This window comes from Diabrotica virgifera, chromosome 7 (assembly GCF_917563875.1).
Source record: "Diabrotica virgifera virgifera chromosome 7, PGI_DIABVI_V3a".
Classification (NCBI taxonomy): domain Eukaryota; kingdom Metazoa; phylum Arthropoda; class Insecta; order Coleoptera; family Chrysomelidae; genus Diabrotica; species Diabrotica virgifera.
Window position 1 is genome coordinate 6,216,528 of NC_065449.1, and position 24,629 is coordinate 6,241,156.

Below are 24,629 nucleotides of genomic sequence, written 5' to 3' on the forward strand. Positions count from 1 at the left end.
ACATGAGAGTGAGAATAAATTAATAATAATGCGAAGGTTTTTCGAAAACTTATTGCCCGACTATTGCCGAATGGCAACAAATTTAAGAAACAAACTGGAGCATTATTTACTTATTTATTCTTACTACCTGTCGTGTGATATTCGCAAGATTACTTTTTAAGACTCGCATACAAAATTTAAGTCTTTGTAAATAAACATTCAGTGACATTTATCACAATTGATGTTTTACAAACAAAAAGAAAACCATGGATGACAAATGAAATATTACAAATTATAGAGAGGAGACGAGGAGAGAGATGGTAAAAAACAAAAACCTAACAAAGGGAAAATACACAGGGAAACACAGGATACACAGGGAAATTGAGAGAAAAATGAATGTAGCTAAGTTAAGGAATAGTGGATGAAAGAAAAATGTAAAGAGGTAGAAGATTTGTAAATGAAGCGTAAATATAGAGGACTACACAAAAAGGTTAAAGAAGTAGCTAGAATATGGAAACCCAAACATTTATCTATTGCAACAAACAAGAAAAACTAAATGGAATTAGACCCTGAAAAACAGAAAGAAATATGGGAACAATATCTTAAAGATTTGTTTGTGATCAGAGAACAGAAGAGTCCCCAAAAGTAGATACAGATGGAAAATTAAATATTCTAACCGATGAAGTTATGCAGGCAATAAAAGACGCAAAGAACAACAAGGCATCCGGCGAAGATCTAACAACAACCCAACATTTTAAACACCTAAGTGATAATGCTGTCAGAAAATTAACCTACCTCTTAACATTATAAACCTCCTATGTCAATTTTTGACCATTTTGTTACCCTAAATTAAAGAGAAATGTGTATTTTTACTGTTTACAAGTTCCTATGTCGTTATTTCATTAATAATTGGCTTCTAGATGACCATATATAAAATAACGACATAGGAGCTTGTAAACAGTAAAAATGTATATTTCTCTGTGATTTGGGGTAACAAAACAAAATAGCTAAAAATTGACATAGGAGGTTGGCAACTTTCACCATCGATATGTCTAGCTCTTCTTAAAAAACAAAAAGCAAGAAAATGTGAAGACCATCGAACTGTATCCCTAATGAGTCATGCCGCTAAGATTTTTATGCGAATAATTTATAACCGAATTCACAATAAGTGTGAAGAATATCTGTCTAAGTCATTCTCAATATGGTTTTAGAAAAGGTACAGGCACCAGAGAAGCAATTATGGGATTGACACTTGAATCTTTATTGATTTTATTATTTAATGTATAATATTTAATAAATAATTCACTTTTTGCCAGCCTGCGACAAGGGAAGCTGCTACTTTCCAACGTCGTCGAACAGAAAAATAGTATACGCGAATTATACAGGCTGATTCACGACGACCTTACACTATCTATACAATGTGACAAAGCCAAATGGAATAAATTCAGTATTTCGTGAATGAGGCACTTTAGAAATAAATCCCGAAACAGGTCGATTTTTATTTTTAAATTATGATTATTTGGTATATATATCATACTAGTGATGTCATCCATTTGGGCGTGATGATGTAATCGATGATTTTTTTTAAATGAGAATCGGGGTCGTGCGCTAGCTCATTTGAAAGGTTCTTCAATTCTCTATTCAGTAATATAAACATTAATATAATTATAGTGAAATTTAATAAACAATTTTTTTCTTGGTAAAAGGTATATTACTTTAAAAAGCCCTAAAGGGCTACAAACATATGAACAAAACGTTTTCGCTCTGTAACAAGAGCATCATCAGTGTTACAAGAACATGGTGAGCCAACCAAAAAATACAAAGGTCAAAGCCTTTCAAAAACAGACAAAAGTCTTATATAAAAGATAACATCGTAAAATCCAAAGGATGGATAAAATTCCTAAGGATATAGCCCTATGGCAACATATGACTCCCACACGTTGTAAGTGGGTCAAAAGGTAACTAGGTCATTCTGTTATAAGAGGTGGTTGCCTGCCTTTGTATTTTTTGGTTGGCTCACCATGTTCTTGTAACACTGATGATGCTCTTGTTACAGAGCGAAAACGTTTTGTTCATATGTTTGTAGCCCTTTAGGGCTTTTTAAACTAATATACCTTTTACCAAGAAGAAAATTTTTTATTAAATTTCACTTGTAATTAATGGTATACAGCCAACTATAGGAAGTTTTTCCTTGTGGATTATTAATATAATTATTTATATGGGACGTCCAAAAAAATTTTTTTATTAAATTAATTTACACAAAGAGAAGAATGTGCGTAATTTATTTAATTCAAAATACATTTTACTGCTATCAGAAAACAGAAATAACATGAGAGCTTAAACATTGAAATGTAGAGAGAGGTAATGTTTATTAGTAACGCAATACCACCGCCGACACTCGTGCGTCGTCGGTATCCTCTATAAAACCCTCGTGTCGACACACTGTCGGCGTGGGCACTGAACGAGTTAATGTTAAAGGTAAGATATTTATTTTTGTATTTTAGCAGGCTGTGTATAAAGAAGATGTCATACTTTTCATAATTGTCATTATTCCTGAATACTGGCACTTTTAAAAAGTGATAGAAATGGCTCGTTTAGAAATAAACACTGAGGGTTACAAAATTTTACTCTTTAAATACTAGAACATGTGCTTTATTTGCTATAAGATATCCAGATCGACCATGACCTATCTCTATCCGTAACATTGTGAAGAGACAAAGGGAATACTCAAAATTTAACACATTTTTGTTTTTTTTTTTAACAAGAAGTTAAAAAAGTTAAGTACACATTTTTGTTTAATCCACTGTAAATACATTATACCAACTTTTTAACAAGTGGTAACAAATTTTCATGTAGCCCCATATAAAGAAACTCTAGAGGTGTTAGTTGATAATAATCCTAATTCTAATTGATAAAACTTTAACCCAATTGAAAAATATCTGAATGTATAGTAAAAGTACTGATGGACTTAAAAAAGACTTGGTAAACATTTAATTATTCTATAAACATAATATTATGTACTTACTACGTCTAAGTGCATTTTGTGCATCCATTGTCATCGCATCAGCTTCATCCAAAATAATAAGCTTGAAGCCAGACTTGAAAATTGTTCCTGTACTGGCAAATGTCAGAATATGGCCTCTGACAATGCCTATTCCTCGGTCATCTGAAGCATTCAACTCTAAGACCTGTAACAAATGCAAGGAAACAAATATTTAGGCACTTAAATTGCAACATACAACATTACACAGTAAAAGTCAAAAATATTGAGAGAATAAAATAGAAAGGCACTAAAAGATTTAAAAGGCATATAAAGACATTAGCCCGATCATGGCCCGAACACAAAATTTTACGAAAACCTCCAAAAAAATAAAGGAAGGATGAAAATTTGGGAATAGGTAGTTGAAATTGTCTATTATTATATAAGAAAAAGTTTACAATTCTACATCCTCTCCATTTTACAAAAATTGGGAAATACGGGGTGAAAATATTTTCTCGGGGGTAAAAAAATATATGTTCAAAATAATTCCGAAATTGTATAATATGACTAATTCTAAGTAACTTTTGTTCTATAGAGTTTTTTCACTAAGTTAATACTTTTCGAGTTATTTGCGAATGAATATGTTCATTTTTTAACAAAAAAAAAAACATGTTTTTTGACGGTTCTTCGCAGATAACTCAAAAAGTAAGTATTTTAGCGAAAAAAATATACTTAGCAAAAATATAGCTTATAAAAAACTGAAAAAAATGGTATATGCATGAGGTCTGTAGACCCAGTAGAAGCAGAGTTGTAGATAATGAAAAGTAGGTTATTCTTCGTCAAATTCGAAATCGAATATTTCAATTTGAAATAACCCAAAATCGGAGCTCTTTTCGGGGAAAATTCATTACAACTTATTAAAGTGTTAAAAAAAAAGGTTTTTTTTTGTTTTTTAAAAACACTTCTAACATTAAAAGTGAGTTACGCTCAAAATATTGCTTGTCTTTTTTATTTTTTGCTAAAAAAAAATCGCGAAAATCACCTCTTAATTGACTTCCTAAATAAAATTAATCGTTACCGCTTCACAAGTTAATCTACTTATTTATTGTTTATATTATCTATAAGTTTTATTGGTTCAAAGTGCTCATTTTTGAAAAAAAAAATTGGGTTTAAAAAAACAATATTTTTTTAATTTGGAAAAAAATGGAATTTTTATGGAAAAATTATTAGTAATACCAAAAATTACAAAGAGTAGTAAAATGTTCGTTTTGCTTTTCTGAATATTTTTGATTTTTTATTTTCTTGTTAGACAAAAATTGATTATGCTATAGCTGTTCAAAATTTGCCTAAACTCGTGATTAGTTACTCGTTCAAGCCATTTTAACTACAGCTTTTTCAAAAATAAGCACCTTGAACCGATGAAACTTACAGATCATATAAATAATACCGACATAAGCAAAGTAAGTTGTCAAGTGGTAATGATAAAATTTATTTGTGATGCTAATTAGGGGGCGATTTTCGCGATTTTTTTTTACCAAAAAATAAAAGAGACCAACAATATTTTGAGCGTAACTCACTTACTTTTAATGTTAGAAGTTTTTTTTAACAAAAATAAACTTTTTTTAAACACTTTAAAAAAGTTGAAATGAATTTTCCCCGAAGAGTGCTCCGTTTTTGGGTTATTTCACATTGAAATATTCGATTTGGAATTTGACGAAGAAGAACCTACTTTTCATTAGCTACAACTGGGTCTACAGACCTCATATTATATACATAATTTTTTTCAATTTTTTATAGGCTATATTTTTGCTAAGAATATTTTTTTCAATAAAATACTTACTTTTTGAGTTATCTCCGAGTTTTTTTTTTTTGTTAAAAATGAACATATTCACTCGCAAATAACTCGAAAAGTATTGACTTAGCAAAAAAACTCTATAGAACAAAAGTTGTTTAGAATTAGTCATATTATCCAATTCCGATCTTATTTTGAATGTATATTTTTCAGCTTCGAGAGCGGGTATTCCACTCCATTTTTGTAAAATGGAGGGGATGTAGAATTGTAAACTTTTTCTTATATAATAATAGACAATTTCAACTATCTACTCCCAAATTTTCACCCTTCCTTTATTTTTTTTTGGGGTCAGATTGTTCTTTGATTGGGCTACATGAAACAGTCGGATACGCAGATGACATAGACATCATAGGTAGGTCCACAGACTCTCTGACCGAAGCATTTCAGTCGTCTGAGCATCTGCACAGAGAATGGGACTAAATAAATGTTCAAAAAACCAAATATGTGTTGCACTAAGGGCCGGTTGTTCGAACGCTAATCAACAATGATCATTATCAAATAATTAATTACTGTCAATGTCAATTGTTAAAACATAATTAATTACAATTCTGAAACTATAATCAATTAATATAACAATAATTATTAATATAATTAATAATAAATCTCATAATTGTAATTAATTATGTTTTCAGCAACCCAAACAAAGTTGACATTGACAGTTTTGGTGACAGTAATTAAATATTTAATAATGATCATTGTTGATTAGCGTTCGAACAACCGGCCCTAGGTCAAGCAACCTGACATCTACAAGAATAATAATTGACGACCTAGAACTGGAAGGTATAGTTCTTTTCATGAGCATTTTTCAGTGCGTCACAGTTTTTCGATTTCTCTCTAACGCATTAAATTGTGTGTGACAGAAAAAAACGCACGTCTCTGATTACATTTCGTCGGTGACATTTATAACATTTAATCTCTGTCAATAGATGGCGCTAATAATAGGTCTGGATCCCGCGTATGAAAAAAAGTTGATTAATAGCAAGCTGAAAATTTGTTAATAGCTTAAAGGTATCTAGTCGGATAAACTTTTATATATGGGCACACTGGAACAGGGGCAGATTTAATTGTGGAACAGGTTAAAAATTTGGAACGGTCAGATCACGAAAACGGCACATTTATTTTGTCCGACAGAACATACTTAAACTCTCCGAACAGAGATTAAACTCTCATGCAAAAATCAGACTGCTATTTATCACCTGTCATAATTCCTGTCATTTGACATATTCTACATGTTCCACTCATTAAAACGCCCATTTGGTGATAAATAGCAGTCTGATTTTTGCATGAGAGTTTAATCTCTGTTCGGAGAGTTTAAGTCTATTCTGTCGGACAAAATAAATGTGCCGCTTTCGTGGTCTGACCGTTCCAAAATTTTAACCTGTTCCACAATTAAAACTGCCCCTGTTCCAGTGTTCCCATATATCAAAGTTTGTCCGACGAGACACCCTTAAGCTATTAAAAAATTTCCAGCTTGCTATTAATCAACTTTTTTTTCCTACGCGGGATCCAGACCTATAATATAATATTAAATAATATTATATTATTCTATATAAAAAAAAATTTAATCTGTACAATTTATAAGACTATACAAATTAAAGAAAATACCATTTTATAAATGCAATAAATAAAATTGATTTGTTTTTATACCAAATTGCAAATAAAATGTGACAACTGTCAGATTTAACTAAAATGTCATGTTAGAATAAATGTCATAAATGTGTATTCATCACGGACTAACCTTTTTTTCTATCATTTGTGACGCACGGAAAAATGCTCATGAAAAGAACCATAATTACACCTTCATATACTTAGGCTCGCTGCAAACTAAAAATAACAATGTCAGTGAAGAAATTAAAAGAAGAACAGTGCTCGCCAATAAGTGTTACTATGGCTTAAGAAGACAGGTGGCCTCAAAAATACCTAGAAAAATTAATTTGACTGTCTACAAAATACTAAAGGCTGATTCACATTATAGCTCAGGTCACGCTCCGCTCACGGTCAGCTCAAGCCACGATCAAAATATTCTCTCGGAGAAACCACGCAGTCAAAAAAAAGGGCCGGAACTTGACCGTCGTGTTTAGTGCGGATAGCATGATTAAGATGCGTGTAAGAATAGTTGACCGAACCTTAAGCTGAGCGTGAGCGAACCGTGACCTGAGCTATAATGTGAATCAGCCTTAATAAGACCAGTGCTAACATCTGGTTCAGAAACTTGGTCACTTACACAGAATGACCAAGAACTGTTGAAACGTTTTGAGCGAAAAATCCTAAGAAGAATATATGGAGGGATAAAAGAACAAGGTTTGTGGCACAGGCGTTACAACTTTCGAGTTGTATAGAAGTTTTAGAGAACCTAACGTTGTAAAATTCCTTAAGGTAGCACGCCTTAGATGGATAGGGCATGTACTCAGGCGAGAGGAAAAAGCCATAGTCAGAAAAGATTTTGACCGAAGAGGGCCGATACGAGCAAGAGAAAGACCGAGACTTAGGTATCAAGACAACTTAGAAAATTATTTAAAATCTATTGGAATTAGAGCATAGAGAAGAGTTGCCAGAGACAGGGGCGAATGGAGGATTGTTCTAAAGAAGGCTTTGGCTCATAAAGAGCTATAACGCCACTGATGATACCCTGAAGTGTGTTAAATGTCTGCTCAGATGGGGTCAGGGATAAAATTAACTACATAGATGCTGGGGGTCGAAATGGGGCTAAAGGAGAAGGAACAGACACTCATACCTTCTTTTGCGAAGGGCGGCTCAGTGGTTGTTCAGTGGCAGGTCGTGGAATCGTTTTGAGGAATGGGAGGGATTTAGAAGAAACTAACTTTCATATTCTCATATTCCATCTCATATTTACTTTAGTTTACAGAGTGGGTTAACAAAATACAATGCAACATATTTTGTGAAATAACTTGTAATATTTCGAACAGGGCGGGCTTGGGATATTTTAATGAATGATATTACCAACACAAAATACAAGGAATAATTATTTATTAGGCGGGTTTAAAACAAAACATTGTAGCGGAATTTTGTAATGCTACAACCCTGGTGTAAAAATGGTGTGTAAAGCATAAGAAGAAGATAAAAAAATTATTATTGTAGGAATTCTTAAAGAAAATAAACTCTAAAATGAAATATATATCAAAATTATATTAACCAGACACATTTCTGTACTTACCATTGATGGAAACTGGGCGGGAGTATACAATTGTCTTGCACATGCCAAAACTGTACTTGTTTTTCCTGTACCGGGAGGTCCATAGAAGAGCAAGTGGGGTACCTGATCATCTCGAATAAATTTACTGACTGGAAATAATAAAAGCCTTGTAAATATTAATATTCACTTAGGGAGTATTAATTATGTAAACAATTTGAAGTTTGTAAAATATTTACCCCTAGTTAAAAAAGAAAATTGCTAAAGTAGTTCCATAGTATTTAAGTAAACAACTTCATATTCCAAATTATGAAATGTATACAAAGATACAATCTCACCTGTTTTTATAATATCCTCATGAGACACTAAATCATCAAGTGTACTTGGACGATATTTTTCAACCCTAGAATGAATAAAATCATTAGTGTTTGATTGAACTCTTCCAGATAACTAAAGGGTTAAATAGGGAGATGTGCTGGCACCTACTCTGTTTAGTATAATATGTATGGAATATATTATAAGAAACCAGGGTCTGTAAACCCAAAAAAATTATTGTTGAATGAGTCTAAGCAGATTGTTATGTACATAGACGATGTAAACTTAATGGGACGAACCTCAAGAGACATCACAGAAGTTTATGTGGAGCTTGAAAAAAATGTGAAAGAAATAAGGCTAGCCACCAACATAGATAAAACTAAAGCCTTAATACCAGCAAGGAAACAATGAAACTTGCAGAATTTGAAAATATACGACGCTAATATTGAATCAGTAAAACAGCTCACACACTAGGGTCTATAGATAGCTGAGGACAGTAACGAGGGAAAGAAAATAAGGAAACTGATAATACTGGCTAACAAAGCATACTTCTCTCTGTTGCTTACTTCTCTCTTCAGTAATTGGATCCAAAAATATCAATAGGGAAGTAAAGTTCAAAGTATATAAAACTATCATACAACCAATAGTAACATATGGTGTAAAAACATGGATCCTGACAGAAAAGACAATAAACCTTATCAATATTTATGAAAAAAAGATATTGAGACCCATATGCGACAATGGTACATGAAGATTAAGGTTCAACTGCGAGTTGTATTAATATTACAGAGAACCCTCTATAGCAAATTATGCAAAAATACATAGATTACGCTGGGCGGGTCACCTTATAAGAATGGATAATGACAGAACACCTAGTAGAAGGCTTAGTGCTAAGTGGGACGTCAGCCAGTAGGAAGACCAAAGAAGAGGTGGATAGACAAAGCGAGAACCACTACTAAAGATATATTTAGGGTGGATTACTGGAAGTGAGCAGCCAAGGACAGAGATACTTATAGGCGGATACTGGGAGTGGTCAGGGACTGACTTAGGCTGTAGCGCCATAGGAGAGACAGGGTGATTGAACGAATTGAACAGACAGTGAAATTATAGGTATTACCTACAGGGTAAATCTACTAAAAATATTATCAATAACACTTTTTATTTGGGGAGATGATATACTGCGAAATTAAGAGTCATATCATTGTTAAACTGTCACTATTCCTGTTAAAGGGAAAATACATTTAAGAATAAAGGAGAATATGAATTTTAGCAAAAACGAATTATTTTGCTTTCCCAAACTTACAGTAAATTAATACTTACCAAGGTAAATTTACTTTCTGAGATTCCTTTTGTACCATTTTTGATAAAGTTTAACAGTTAACACAAAAATTAAAGCTACTGATTAAAAAATATAATTTATATTTCAAAATATTTTTGAGGTTAAGTTTTTTGCGGGAAAGCAAAAACAAATCATAGAAATTAAATGTACTGGCAATAGATGTCTCTGAAATTTAATATCCATTTTGTGCATTTGCTTTTTACAAATCTGATATGTTAATTGATTTTTAAAGTTGAACAAAAACATGAAAAAAATAATACTATGTCTTACTATTATTAATATTACCTCAAATATTATTTTATAAATTATTATCGAGATTTGGGCTTTTGTCATTTATTTTATTTCAACACACGGTTATGTCTAATAACCGTGATTTCAACATGGGCTTAACGACATTGACATAAGACAACTGACGTTGACGTCATTATCCATCTGCTTTGCCATTTCCATCTTCATTTTTCATTTTCTACTGCCATAAAAATAATTTAACTGGTGCAGTTTTAGAAATTATAAGAAATGGCTAGTTTATTAGCGAAAAGCTTTAGGGCAGTGTGTAGAAACTCCTCGTCTTTACGATCTTTCAGTACAAGGCCTTTGGCAGTCACATTAGTAAATAGATGCAGTGATATTTTACAAAATAGCTCACAAAGTAAACCTGGTTCTTTGATCGATATACAGGTAAGTTTCAGCTGCTATTTATTGGAATTAGTCGAACCAATTCATTAGAAACTACTGGTAATTTAAATAATATTACACATGTAAAATAAAATATTACATAACATAACCTCATTTTTTGTTTGAGGCTGCTTTCGCAAAATTTTAAAAACTGATTATTTCAGAGTAGTTGAAACCAATTTGAATATTCGCAAACTAAAATAAGTAAAAATGTTTGTAAATTATTTTAAAATACTGTCACAATTGACATTCAACAATGTAAAATTCGTAGATACACTCCAGTAAATGAGAGCAAAAATAGTATATTGCCTGCGATTTCTATCCTATTGCATCGATTTTGATGAAATTTTGGGAAGAGGCTCTACTTACCACCTAATTTAAAGCCTACCCTATGCTATGCTTATTATTTTTTAGGTGTGAAAACTACCCCTTATTGACATAATGGAATGAAACTAGTTGTATTGTAAATCAATGTACTTTTTAGGCTTTAATATCGTTTGTTCAAGTTAAATAAAGATCTTTTTATACTTGGCTGCACGTGAGACACAAATGTTGGGTCTCAGGTTGTTGTTGATCAGCCACGTGACACACCTTAGTTGTCTCAAAATCATAGAAACGGGGAAATTGCATAATTTTAACATTATTGCAGCCAAGACTATTCTTGGTTGGCTGAATAATTTAACCCTGATAAACCACTCCATTTGATGTGTAAAGAAAAAATATCTAATTTAAATCAGTCCGAAAACGACATATTTAAATTCTGGTGGATAGGGAGTTAAATATACTGCTAATTTTCTTCTAAAAAATATGAGAGTGATCAATCTTTTTTGCAACCTATCTTGCTTAGTTTGAAAGCAATCGGCATTTAGGAGTACTCATTTTAAAGGACTTTTCAAGCACTACAAAAGATATTCTCAGGATTATACCTATAAAATCAATGGTTTTTCTGTAATTTCAAGTTAAATGCACTGATGCGATCATTCACAAAAAAACGTCTCATTCTACCTAGTATATCTCGCTTTTTATTGCAACTACAGTAGACTCCCTCTATAACAAGAACTGAAATGGCGGACTAACTACCTTGTTATAAGCAGATCTCGTTATATCAGACAACAATAATATTGTGCACACATATACAGTGCGTCCATAAAGTAACACAAAAATTCATTATTTCGTAAACCGGCGATATTAAGGAAAAATCCCGAAACAGGTCGATTTTTATTTTTAAATTCCGATTTTTTGGCATATATATGATACTAGTGACGTCATCTATCTGTGCATGATGACGTAATCGATGTTTTTTTTTAAATGAGAATAGGGGTCATGTGATAGCTCATTTGAAAGGGTATTTAATTCTCTATTCACTAATGTAAACATTTACATATTTGTTTATACAAGGTGTTCAAAAAAACATTTTTTTAATTAAAATAATTGAGACAAAAAGAAGAATGTATGTAATTTATTTAATTTAAAATACGTTTTGCCGTTGTCAGAAAACAGGAAAAAAATGTTTATTTGACAAATAAATATTGTTTTTCGCTTAAATTCAATGTTAAAGATGCCACCCACCTGTCTCTTGGCAGTTTGAACATTTCGTTTAAACGAAAATCAATGTTTATTTGCCAAATAAAATTTTTTTCTCTTTACTGACGGTAGTTAAATGCATTTTGAATTAAAACGTAGCAGAAGAAAGAAATGCGAGAAGCATAATTGACTACATAGTATATCCTCGAGACGCAGAACTAACGATACAAAATATAAAAACAGAGAACGAAGCCGAACTCAGTACCCAACACAGACTAGTGACAGCAGAGATAAACATGAAACTAATGGAAATAATAGAGAGTCCTCAATATACAAGAATAGCAATACATAAGATGAAAAATATGGAAATGAGGAAGTTATACCAAAGAGAGACAGATAAAATACTGGAACAGTTTGAAAACAATGAGGAAATATGGAATATGGAAGAGAGATGGAAAAAATTAAGAGACACGTTACGGAACACTGCAAAACAAGTATGTGGAATAAGAAAGAATGGTAAGAATAATAAAAGAACTGGATGGTGGAATAAGGAAATAAAGCAAGCTGTAAAAAGGAAGAAAGAAATGTGGAAGCGATACATAAACACAAATCAAGAGCAAGACAGAGACGAATACAGAAGACAGAGAAATATAGTGAAAGAACTAGTAAAAGATGCGAAGAAGAAGAGCTGGAAGGAATTAGGTGAAGAATTGAACGAAGGTTTTGGGAATAACAATAAACAGTTTTGGAATAAAATAAGAAGCATGAAAGGAACAAAAAGGAAACAAATAAGAGGAATTAGAAATGAGCGAAATGAATTGAAAACAAACATACAAGACATACTAACCATATGGAATAAGCACTATAAAGAAAAATTCGAGGCAAGTAACCAACAAGATGAGGAGAGAGGACAGCAGGCAAGAGAAGTGGATAGGGACAATCGAGTAGACGAAATTCATATCAAAGATATTGAAGAAGGATTGGCAAGAATAAAGATTGGAAAAGCGGGAGGTGCCGATGACATAGATCCGGAGATGATGAAGTATGTGGGAGAACGAGGCAAGTTTTGGCTGCTGGAAATAATGAGGGATGCATGGAGAACAGAAAAGATACCGGAAGACTGGGAAGAAAATTTATTGATACCAATACACAAGAAAGGAGATGAAGCGGAATGTGATAACTATAGGGCTATATGCTTATCATCAGTGGCATATAAAGTCTACACCGGGATAATAGAAAGGAAGCTCAGGAACGAACTGGAAGGAAAACTAGAAGAAGAACAAGCGGCTTTTAGGAAGGAAAGAGGAACAACAGATAATATATACATACTGAGAAATATAATTGAAAGGAAAAACGAAATAGGAGAAGACTTATATGTTACGTTTATAGATATTAAAGCTGCTTTTGATTCTATAAATAGAGAAGTAATATGGTCAGTAATGGAAGATCTGCAAATCCCGCAAAAGATAGTAAGCGTGGTAAAAAGTACGTATAGAAACGTACTTGCTAAAGTACAAATAAATGGAAACAGATCGCCAATAATAAACCTAAGGAGAGGAATAAAACAAGGGGACAGTCTCAGCCCAGTTTTGTTTATATTAGTAATGGATAGAGTAATGAAGAGCGCTAAAAGAAGGTCAAGGCAATTACAGTCAATAATAGGGTACAGGAATTTAGTACCAGTGAGAATGGAGGGATTACTATATGCAGATGACTTAGTAATAATAGCAGACAATAAAGAGAAAATGCAAAAATTAATATAAGGGCTATAATATGGGTGGCGGAAATAGAAAATTTGAAAATGGAGGTAAATGTAAAGAAAACGAAGACCATGATAGTAACCCAAAAGAAAAGGGAAGAAATAAACCAAACGATATTTAGGTGCAAAAACGAAATAATAGAAACAGTCTCGACGTTTGAATACCTTGGAGTAATAATATCCGAGGATGGAAAGATAGATCAAGAAATCTCATACAGAGCGAAAAAAGCAAATAAGATCTACTATGCACTAAATAAAACAATATTTGGAAAGGAAGAAATAGATAAAGAAACAAAACTGAAGGTATACAACGCAATCTCTGTGCCAACTTTAATGTATGCAAGTGAGACATGGGTAAACAATGCAAAAATAGACAGTACAATAAACGCAGCGGAGATGAAGCAGCTAAGAAAAATAGCAGGAAAAACGAAATTGGACAGAATAAGAAATGAAGATATTAGACAAAGACTGAAACAGGAATCGATAATAACCAAGATACAAAAAAGAAAATTAAAATGGTATGGACACATTAACAGAATGGACCAGGGAAGACTACCAAAGCAGGTGATGGAATCGAAAAGATATGGTAAAAGAAGGAAAGGGAGGCCAAGGAAGAGATGGATCGATCAGATTATAGAAATTGGACAGGAAAAAGGAAAAACACATCAACAAATGAAAGAGTTAGCAAAGGACCGCAAGAAATGGAAGAGATGGATAGAAGATGAATAAAACCTCCGACGCCCCTGAGGGGCATAAGGAGTTTCGAGAAAAAAGAAGAAGAATTAAAATAAATTACATATATTCTTCTTTTTGTCTCACTTATTTTAATTAAAAAAATGTTTTTTGAACACCCTGTATAAATAATTATGTTTATGTTTATATTATTGGATAGAGAATTGAATACCCTTTCAAATGAGCTATCAGATGACCCCTGTTCCCATTTAAAAAAATCATCGATTACGTCATCACGCCCAGATGGATGACTTCACTAGTATGATATATATGCCAAAAAATCGTAATTTAAAAGTAAAAATCGGGATTTAAAAATAAAAATCGTAATTTAAAAATAAAAATCAGGATTTTTCCTTAAAGTCGCCGGTTTATGAAATAACGAATTTATGCGTTACTTTATGGACGCACTGTATAGTTCTCTAAAACATTAACTTCCTATAGTAAAGCCTTTCGGAGCAATATAAGATGCTAAATATTGTTTCCTCAACAATAAGGCTTCGCCATCATAAATTGTAAATTTTCTTAAAATATTCAATATCGGTCGATAGATAAACAGAACAGGAAGAAGTTTATTATAGGCGGTGGATTTTATTACAACACTATCCTTGGTAACCACACAGATGTTGAGGATTTCTGTATACACTCAGTTCGGGTATTTATTTATAGCCATTACAGCGCTAAAAACAGATAAAAATACATATTCTACGATTTCATTTTTCCTTGTTATAATACACCTCGTTATAGAGGTGTTACAGTTCAATAGGAATTTCATGGGACATCTAGTGTACCTCGTTATAAGTGAAACCTCGTAATAACTGTGTTCGTTATAGAGAGAGTCTACTGTAGATTATTGAAAAAATTAATCTCTTGTTTTTTTCTAAGTTACAAAAATGTTTCTTACACTTTTTTCGATAGATGCAGAGTTTTTAAGTTATTCAATGAAAATGGCAAATTTTCAGTCACAAATAGCTCAATAAGTACCGAATTTTGAAAAACAAATTATAGAACTTTTTTGGGGTCCTCTATCAACTCAGTGAATTATGTTGACCAAAAAAATTTCTATCCCTGACAAGGGATGGAAACCACTTCCAAGATAAAAGCATATTTTGGCATAGGATAGACTTTGTTTCTTGAACTATTCCCTATGTACTGTGAAAATATCAAGTAAATTTATGCATTAGGACAAAATTCAGAGTAAACTACCCTTGTTGACTAAACTACTATATTTAAATCAATTATATTTTTTTGTTTGTTAGACAAGATTCTATTCACCAGAGGTAATAAAACCTAAACCTTCTGAAGAAGAAATCAAACAAAGGGTGCTGAAAGTGTGTTCTTCATATGATAAAGTAACTGCAGAAAAGGTACCTACTTACTTATATCAATATTTTTTTATTTCAGAGACTTGTTTCACCACAACAGAGAAGTTACAGTTCTAAGCCACCACTGACTTTGCAACTCATTGGTGAAAGAGTTTTGTTAGTATTAAAATTGTATGACAAAATTAGTCCAGAAAAGGTACAGTAGTACACATAAATATCGTTTATAGCATCGCTAATGTCAGTTTTATTAAAAGTTATGTATATTTTGTAAGAGCTGTAATCTTTTCTTGGAATAGTAACCAACAATAATTGAGCAAACAAAATAAATATCTATTTTGTATTTTAATTTTAATCTAAGGATAAAAAACTCACTATTTTTTTACTTTATAGTAATTTAACAAGACAGTTTCAACATACTGAATGCATCTAATATCCATTTTGAATAAGTAATCTTCAATTCACCCTTAGTAGACCAGAGCCTCGATTTTTGACCGTTTGCTTCGTTATCGAATGTATTCACTTCGTATACTAAACAGATACAAAACGAATATGTTCAATAACGAAGCGAAGGGTCAGAAATTGAGGCCCAGGCTACATCTGTTTTGTGTTGGGTAAATCCTATATGATCCTATTTTTTTGGTTTAAATCTTTCGTAATATTATTAGCAATCATAATTACATTTTACACTTCAAAAGACGAGCTAAATCAAACTAATTTTTTTTTTTAAATTTGTTAAAAAAAATTAAAGATTCAATGCTATGCTGGAAAACATTGCAACCACCAACAGTTTCATATGTGGGTTTTCCACAGAACAATGTTTTATGTGCGCCGACTGTGAAAATATTATTAGACTACTTTAGACATTCTATATTCTATCATATTAAGCTCATAAAGATTCCTTTTTCAAAATGGACATAACGGAATGGAATAATGTTTTTTTTTTCATTTTATGGATTGTATTATCGTATTCCCAGAAAAGATCAAGTTATAGAAAATTAATGATTTTTTATTATTTATTGATCAGTGTTAAAGCATCAATAAAGTTTAAATATCATGATTTCTTATTAAAATAAAAATGATTTAGCATAAATATTGAATCATAATGTGATTTAGACCTGTTAACTTGACTTTGTGGTTACAGTCTCTTCTGTGTGATCTTTTTCTTGTACAGTTAAGTCCGCGAGTCTTTACCTGTGCGTCATCATTTAAAGCATACGACATAAGTCGGAAATCTATTTCACGCAACAACAACTGACAGAAAGTGGGTACTGTTCCGATTATGGGTTTCATTATAAAATTTGACGTTATCAAATATATAGAATGTCAAATGTAAGTTTTGCTTCAAAATTTTTGTGCAGAATTACAGCTACATTTGAAGTAGCTTAATAAATTCTTTTATTATTATTGATTAATAAATAAATAAACAATTTATAAAAAAATCCAACAACATATTTTATTTTTGTTATTTTATTCACTTTGACGGAAATCTAAACACAGTATTTTCTTTACTGTGTGAATGACGTTAGCTTTGTATGTTTTAAATATTAATTGCCAAAATAGAATTATTTACCTTAAAATTTCAAAGCCCAATATAAAATTATTTGTGAAAACAACTGTTTGTGTAATTTAAAGAAACTTCAAAATGCAAAAATTCGACAAAAACTGCAAAAAGTTCAACTGACTGACAGCCACAAAATTAAACAAAGCAGAAACGTCAAACAAATTGTGCTTAAAATATGAAAACATACCGAATCGTCTTTTTTGTACCTATCTCTTTTCAATGCACTGAGTCTAGATGGTTCATAAAAATAACATGTGTTGTTACTTAATAACAAACGGCAGCTGGTTTGTCATGAGTTTCATGCGTGGAAGAGAATGATGCTAGATAAAAAGTATGTGTTTTATCTCGCCAGGTATTAATGACGCACGGGTAAAGACTCGCGGACTCAACTGTAGATTGGTATACTTTATTTACGTTGAAAAGGTTTTTGTTCTTTAAATCCAAAGTCTTGCTGGATGAATACTGTCCAGGATAATATTTGGCATAATCGTCCTGACATAAAAGCAATCAACCTATAAGTAAAAGATCCTAACTTTTTTTTTATTTTAATTTCTAAACAAATTTTTTATATAGGTTTTTATTTGCCCAGATCTTAGTATACATTTTCAAAAATTCTTTAATCTATTGTGTCCTTAATAGGATTAATGGGCCCTCCTCCAAGTGTTTTAAGGCCTATAATTTGTTTGACAATTTCCAGAGAGTCTCTTGAATGACTTGCAGTGAATATTCTCGGTCCACTTCCAATGACAGAGAGAGGAAACAAGTACGGAATGGTTGCAATGGATTATTTTTCAAAATGGCTTGAAATCCTTGCTAATTAAGAAGCGACTACAGCGGCAGAAGCGTTCATAACATTTCGTATTAAGACATGGAGTTCCTGAGTTACATTCTGATGAAGGATGAAATTTTGAATCAGAATTATGGCAAGAATTAATTATAATCTTGGGTATTAAGAGAAGAAGCACTACGTGTCTCCATCTGTAATCAGACATAACTTTTTGTCAATGGGTCTATTGAATAAAAAGAAGTATTTGCTTTTACTTCCTCGTATTTAAGTATTTACTTAATAGTAATTGAATAAAGCATTAAAGAAATGACTTTATTCAATTAGTATTAAGTAAATACTTAAATACTTGTAAGTAAAAGCAAATACTTCTTTTTATTCAATAGACCCATAACTTTCAATGTCACTGATAATCAAAAGATTGGGATACTTTAATTCCTCCATTCTGTTAGCCTATAGAAGTTTTGAACATGAAGACGATGGTTAAGAGAAGATCTTATTTTGGAAGATTATTTAAAAAAATATTAAAAATTAATGGAAGGATGCAACTTGAATTAAAGATGTACAATAAGCTAATTGGCTGTGGTATGACCAGTTCAAAACAATACAGCTTCAGAAACTGTATGATCAGAAGAAGCCTATGGCTACAAATTGTTCCCAACTCCCTTCCCGATCTCAATAACCACTGTTTCTGTAATTCTAATACAGAAATTAAAATAAAGAGATATATTTTGTGTATACATCTATAAACATATAAGTTTTGATCCCTCAATATGTAGGTTCCATGTATTCCCAAGGGTGGGTAAAAAGTAAGGTATGCTTTATTGTCATAAAATTTTACCAATTTGTGGACAAAGCTTATACAAAATAAAAAAATACAATAAAAAACAAAAAATAATAAAAAACTACGGACAAAACAGAAACAGACACCAAGTAAATGGCGTGAGTTATACTACTTAATATAATTTTACAGTTACACAGTTAAGTACACATTAAAAAATTAAAAATTTTGCAAACCATATGTATACAACGTCAGAACAAAAAGAAGGCGAACCAGGAAAAGGGAAAGTAAATCAAAAGTTCTATGCCGCTGCAAATATGTACAAAAGTACTCGAAAGTAATAATCCTGCAAGTCAATTTGCTGAATTCAAATCGTTTATAAAAAAAGTCATTCACTGTATAAAAAGCTCTCTCTAGCAAATAAGCTTTCAAGGCCTTGCGAAAAGCGGGAAATGCTGTAATAGATTTGATGTTAGATGGCAGGTGATTGTGCATTTTTCTCGAATTGTATAGTATAGAGCACTTAACCAGCTCAGACCGTGGGGTTGGCAGATAAAAATTATGCTCCACATAAAAATATCCACCTCAAAAATAGCTAATATACTTTTTATTGTTGAGAGTTGTTAGAAATGGATTAAACTTAAGAATCTTATGCTTAGTAAACACAGCATTTTTTAAAATATTAATACAAACGATGTACAAACCTTACAATAAAAGTATGATGTACATCAAAATTAAAATACCAGTAAAAGCCAGTAATTCAGATTTGTCGATTTTTCCCACATTCTTCCTGTCTGCCTCCTCATTAGTGTTACGGATAATTATGTCGATTATATGTCAATAATTATGTGGATTATGTTCATGCCAACGAGAAATCATACAAGAAACAGTATCAAGAAACGAGTATACGAGAAACAATCGAGAAACCTTTAGTAACAAGTTTTACCAAGGGTGGACATTTTGTGCCCACACATATTTAATTCAAGATATGACTTTTATTTTCAAAAATATCGGTAGAACCAAATTAACATTCGATAAAGGGCTGTCTTTTTAAGAATAAATAATTTTTGAAAATTTTGGAACACAATAAATAATATGTTACAATATGCATTAGGTGGACATTTTTTACCCACCCTTGGGCGTTTAAGGGTTAATGCACTTATGTTATAACCATCAATGTTTGTCTTAAACTGTAATACCAATTCAAAATATGATTTTAGCTGACTTTGAACTCCCACTTCATCAATGATCTTGGATTAGATTCCCTAGACCATGTCGAAGTCATCATGGCGATGGAAGATGAATTCGGCTTTGAAATCCCAGATGCTGATGCCGAAAAATTACTGAGACCTGCAGATATTGTGCGGTACGTTGGGGACAAAGAAGATATCTATGAATAAGTAATGAAATATGTAAAAATATAAAGTAAATTACTGTACTCCTGTCATATAGTGTTAATTAAGTTTATTAAATATTATTAAATAAAATATTAAATTATTTCTTTTATTTTTGCAGACACACAATAGTATGCTGAACAAAACTTTGATACCTTTATTGCGATAATTCTTATTATCAGCAATCTGTATTAGTTTTCATATGTTCTATTACTTACCTACTTCTTCTTCTACGGCACTACAGCCCAAATTGAGCCTTACCTCCTTTATTTTTTGCCTCCACCCTTGCTTGTCTGTGACTGCTCTTCTCCATACACGGACTCCTAAAAGGGCTTGTGCGTCGCTGTTTACTGTGTCTTCCCAGCGCTTTCTTGGCTTTCCAGCCGCTCTCTCTCCCTGCATTCTAGCATTCAGTGCTCTTTTTGGTAGCCTGAAGGAAAGTACTGAGGAGAATACTAGGACCTGTGAGGGAAAACAGAAGTAGATACTTCTACTACTACCTACACCTATTACTGCTAGCCCTTGTAGTACATGTTGTTTCTCCTACCTCTGTTTTCTATATTTTCTAATGTAGTACACATATATATTTTGGACTATTCAAAGACTAATTTGTGTAAAGTGTGTTGTAATCTTTCTGTCCAAAATATTAATCATTTACATCTAATAATTTATCATATTCGCTCCGTGCGTGACCATGGTGTGGATACATGAAACTGCCAGCGTCCGTAGCGGCGAATTTTTATAATGTCAGTGTCATTATGTTCGTTTGTGGACCCTGTCGGTACTTTTAGTCCACGACAACGCATGCGCACTTTAATTCCATATATTATATTTATTTAATGTATTATCGTTTATTGATAAATATACTAGTGTATTATTAACTACTAATAATTAATAGTAAATATACCTTTTATATTTATCAAAGGTATTATTTATATTACATATTTTAAAGTGCACATGCTCCACTTGTGGGCTAGTCCCTGACTATCTATGTGAACACATACACTTATTGCCTGTATAACAAATTTTATCAAAAACGGTAAATATTACATATTAACGTCAAATATGTCATATGAAGCCCTAAAAGTTAGAGACGGTAAGATTGATCATAATTTAAGTATTATTGGTCCACCACGTGTATACTCTAATTGATCATTTAGAGCCATTTTGTTTATTTTCACTAATAGCAATAAGGCACAAACGCCAATATTGATCAGTTTGGGTATGCTTTGTCCAGCAGAGGTCTCCAACTCTTACTATAGTCTTGTATCTTCAATACATGTTTGCTATTATTCTATATCGTTTCCATCTTCTTCTACGGCACTACAGCCCAAATTGGGCCTTGGCCTCCTTTATTTTTTGCATCTTGTTTGTCTGTGGCTGCTCTTCTCCATACACTGACTCCTAAAAGGGCTTGTGCGTCGCTGTTTACTGTGTCTTCCCAGCGCTTTCTTGGCTTTCCAACCGGTCTCTTTCCCTGCATTCTAGCGTTCAGTGTTCTTTTTGGTAGCCTATCCTCTCCCATTCTTATCACATGTCCGGCCCATTGCAATCTTTGTATGCTAATGAAGGGGTGTTTGCTTATAAAGTTAATAAAGCTCGTTGTTGTATCTGCTTCTGAAGATTCCGTTTTTCCCTTACAGGTTCTAGTATTCTCTTCAGTACTTTACTTTCGAATGTGTCGAGTTTGTTTTTGGATGTTTCTTTCATGACTCATGCTTCACTGACATAGCATGCTATTGGTAGAATTAAGGTTATATAGATTTTCATCTTTGTATTTCGGTGGGCACTTTTAGACCGAAATATATGGGAGAGAGCAAAAAAAGCTGTTTGTCTGCGATATTCTCTTGGTATTTCTCCATCTTCTGATCCGTCGGCATATATTTCTACTTCCAGGTATGTAAACTTTCCGACCGTTTCAATGTCTTCTTCATGTATAATGTCTTGTGGGACTATATTTCTTCTCGTCTGTATCATTATTTTTGTTTTTTTTTTGTGTGTTAATTTCCAGACCTAGACCGTTTTGTTTGCGTTTTTAACTCTGCGTATGTTTCCTGTGCTTCTGTTGATGTTGTACTTGTAATATTAATATCATCGGCAAAGCGGCCAGTTGAACCGTTCGGTTGGTCAGTAGGTTTCCTCTTCCAGTTAAACCTCCTCTTCCTCTTCCAGTGCCAGGTTAAACAATGTTGTGGGCCAGCCCATCTCACTGCGAAATTTTGAAAAAGTCTATCCGGTGGTTTTGTCATGCCTGAGTTTCATCCATTGTGGCTTTAATGAGTCTAATTAGCTTGTGTGGTATTGCCAATTCAGCCTATATATGGTATAGTTTGTTCCTTTTGACTGAGTCGTATGCCTGTTTAAAGTCTACAAACACGTTGTGAACATCAATGTCGTGTTCCCATGATTTGCTCAAGACCTGCTTGACTGTAAATATTTGATCCAGTGTCGATCTTCCCCGTCGGAAGCCCATCTGATACTCTCCAATAATATTTTCTGCTAGTGGCTGGAACCGCTGGTTTATAATATGCGTGAGGACTTTGTATGCTGTACATCAGAGGTCGGCAACATGCGGGCCGCATGCGGCCCTTTGAAACTTTTTGCGCGGCCCGTCAATGCACTAATGTAATTTTAGGAAAAATCAACAAACTTATGAAAAATAATAAATTAAATACAGAAAGACAACAGACGCTTAAGGACAAGAGTTGCATGGACCGAAATTCACTAAAATATAAGGAACTTAATAAGGCAATAAAAAATGGATAAGACAAGACATCAGGGACTAAAATACCGAACAAATCGAAAATATTATAGGGAAAATCAAGAGTATGAAAATGTTAAAAACTCTAAATAGGAAAGACCGACAACAAATACACCTGATAACAGATATAAATGGAATCACTATAAATGACAAAACTAATTTAATAAATATTATTGAATATTACTATTTATACAGAATTATACTCGTTCAACATAGAAAAACCAGAAAACCGGTATGGAAATATTAAATGTAAAATCTGAACTACCAAAATTACTAACGAGGACGTTATAAATGCCTTAAAATAGATGAAAGATGAATATAGATTAAGACCAACACAGAGGTCCATCGAACAAGGTAGATTAGGACTAAGCTGAAAGGACATAAACGAAAATAAGGACGTGTGACGCATTACGAAGGTGGAAGATGCAATTGGAAAAATTGCGCAAATAAAATGGAACTGGCCATAACAAAGCAATGAAATGTGGACGCGAAACATTATACATTGGAGATCACACGAGTCCGGTCATACTAAAGCAAAACCACATAAACGATGGCTAGACGACGTCAAAGCAAAAATGGGTAGATACTGGCACTAAATAGCACAAAACAGAGAGAAGTGAAGAACTCATGGGGAGACCTTTGTCCAAGGATGGATGCAAACAGACTGAAGAAGAAGACTATTTAAGCTACATTTGAATATGCATAAAACATTTTATTTTGAACATGGCCCGCCATCCGAAAAAGGTTGCCGACCCCTGCTGTACATAGTAGAGAAATTCCACGGTAGTTTTTACGCTGGAGTTTGTCTCCTTTTTTATAGACCGTTTCCATCTACTTCCAAGCTTTTCACAATATACATCTTTATACCGTGTGTTTACTTTTAAATTAGATATAGGAGCACACCTAATACATGGCAACACTGCTTCCCACAGCCGAGTCGTACTAATTTATTCAGTCATTTGTCGATTGTACAGTAGCAATGCAACTCATTCTCATAAGCAATGTTGCCGATTTTAGAGCTTCCTTCTATCGCATCTCTAATCTAAAACTACATGTATGGTATCTATTCGTACTCACACAATATCAATAGTTTTTGCATAGTCAAAAAGTAAACACATTATCGTGTCACCAGGAAAATGGCCCTATAAGTTTTTCAATTAAATATCTTTAGAAATATTTTTAATATTTTTATTAGGTTGAAAAACTTTGACTTTCATTTAGCTGATGTCGCTAGGCATCTACTCCATAATGTCAGCTGCAGTGCGAGGACAACTCTGGGAGGTTTGTCACTTAGGGCAGAGAACAGCAAACCTACGCCTCTCTGATGATGACTCCAATTAGAGTCGAAAATCGTCGATTTAGAGTGCTGGTTTGCGCTCTCTGTACTAAGTGAAAAATAAAACAGTTTTGCCTTTGCATTGCAACTGAATAAAAATGGTAAACATTTTTATTTTTCTATTAGTATTACTCCTATAGAGTAGTGTAATGATATGATGCCAGCGATGGGCCGGTCGACCAGAGACAACCGTAGGAGCAGCCGTGTTGGCCCATAGCACCGCTGGGGGAAACAGAAGGAGTAGTGGCATCGAGAGCATATTTAAGGCGAGCCAGGAGAATGAAAAAATCAGTCGTTGCTAGCGTGTTGAACTAGCAATGGCTCGACAGCTGTTGCTAGCGTGTTGAACTAGCACTAGCTGGATGGGCAAAGATGCACCGTTTG

General features: G+C 32.9%; 2 protein-coding genes across 3 annotated transcripts in view; one reads left to right on the forward strand and one right to left on the reverse strand.

Moving 5' to 3' along the window:
* LOC114330848 (replication factor C subunit 5-like) overlaps nucleotides 1–9,839 on the reverse strand; it is a 44,132-nt gene extending 34,293 nt beyond the window's left edge. The window contains exons 1-4 of the mRNA XM_050655685.1: nucleotides 9,598–9,839; nucleotides 8,301–8,365; nucleotides 7,987–8,114; nucleotides 3,005–3,167 (exon numbers count right to left, since the gene is read on the reverse strand). Of these exons, the coding sequence (XP_050511642.1) occupies nucleotides 3,005–3,167; nucleotides 7,987–8,114; nucleotides 8,301–8,365; nucleotides 9,598–9,635 (394 nt within the window). The 5' untranslated portion in view covers nucleotides 9,636–9,839. The remainder of the gene's footprint in view (nucleotides 1–3,004; nucleotides 3,168–7,986; nucleotides 8,115–8,300; nucleotides 8,366–9,597) is intronic.
* A 171-nt stretch (nucleotides 9,840–10,010) lies between these two features.
* On the forward strand, nucleotides 10,011–20,248 carry LOC114330837 (acyl carrier protein, mitochondrial). 2 transcript variants are annotated; one of them, XM_028280253.2, is made up of 3 exons: nucleotides 10,011–10,294; nucleotides 15,563–15,670; nucleotides 19,975–20,248. In XM_028280253.2, the coding sequence occupies exons 1-3, from the start codon at nucleotides 10,133–10,135 to the stop codon at nucleotides 20,152–20,154; spliced, it is 450 nt and encodes a 149-aa protein (XP_028136054.1). In that variant the 5' UTR covers nucleotides 10,011–10,132; the 3' UTR covers nucleotides 20,155–20,248. The 2 variants fall into 2 exon arrangements, with proteins under 2 accessions (XP_028136054.1, XP_028136053.1); XM_028280252.2 differs by lacking the exon at nucleotides 15,563–15,670 and adding an exon at nucleotides 15,708–15,824 and having other exon boundaries at nucleotides 10,014–10,294.
* Nucleotides 20,249–24,629: the final 4,381 nt, after the last annotated feature.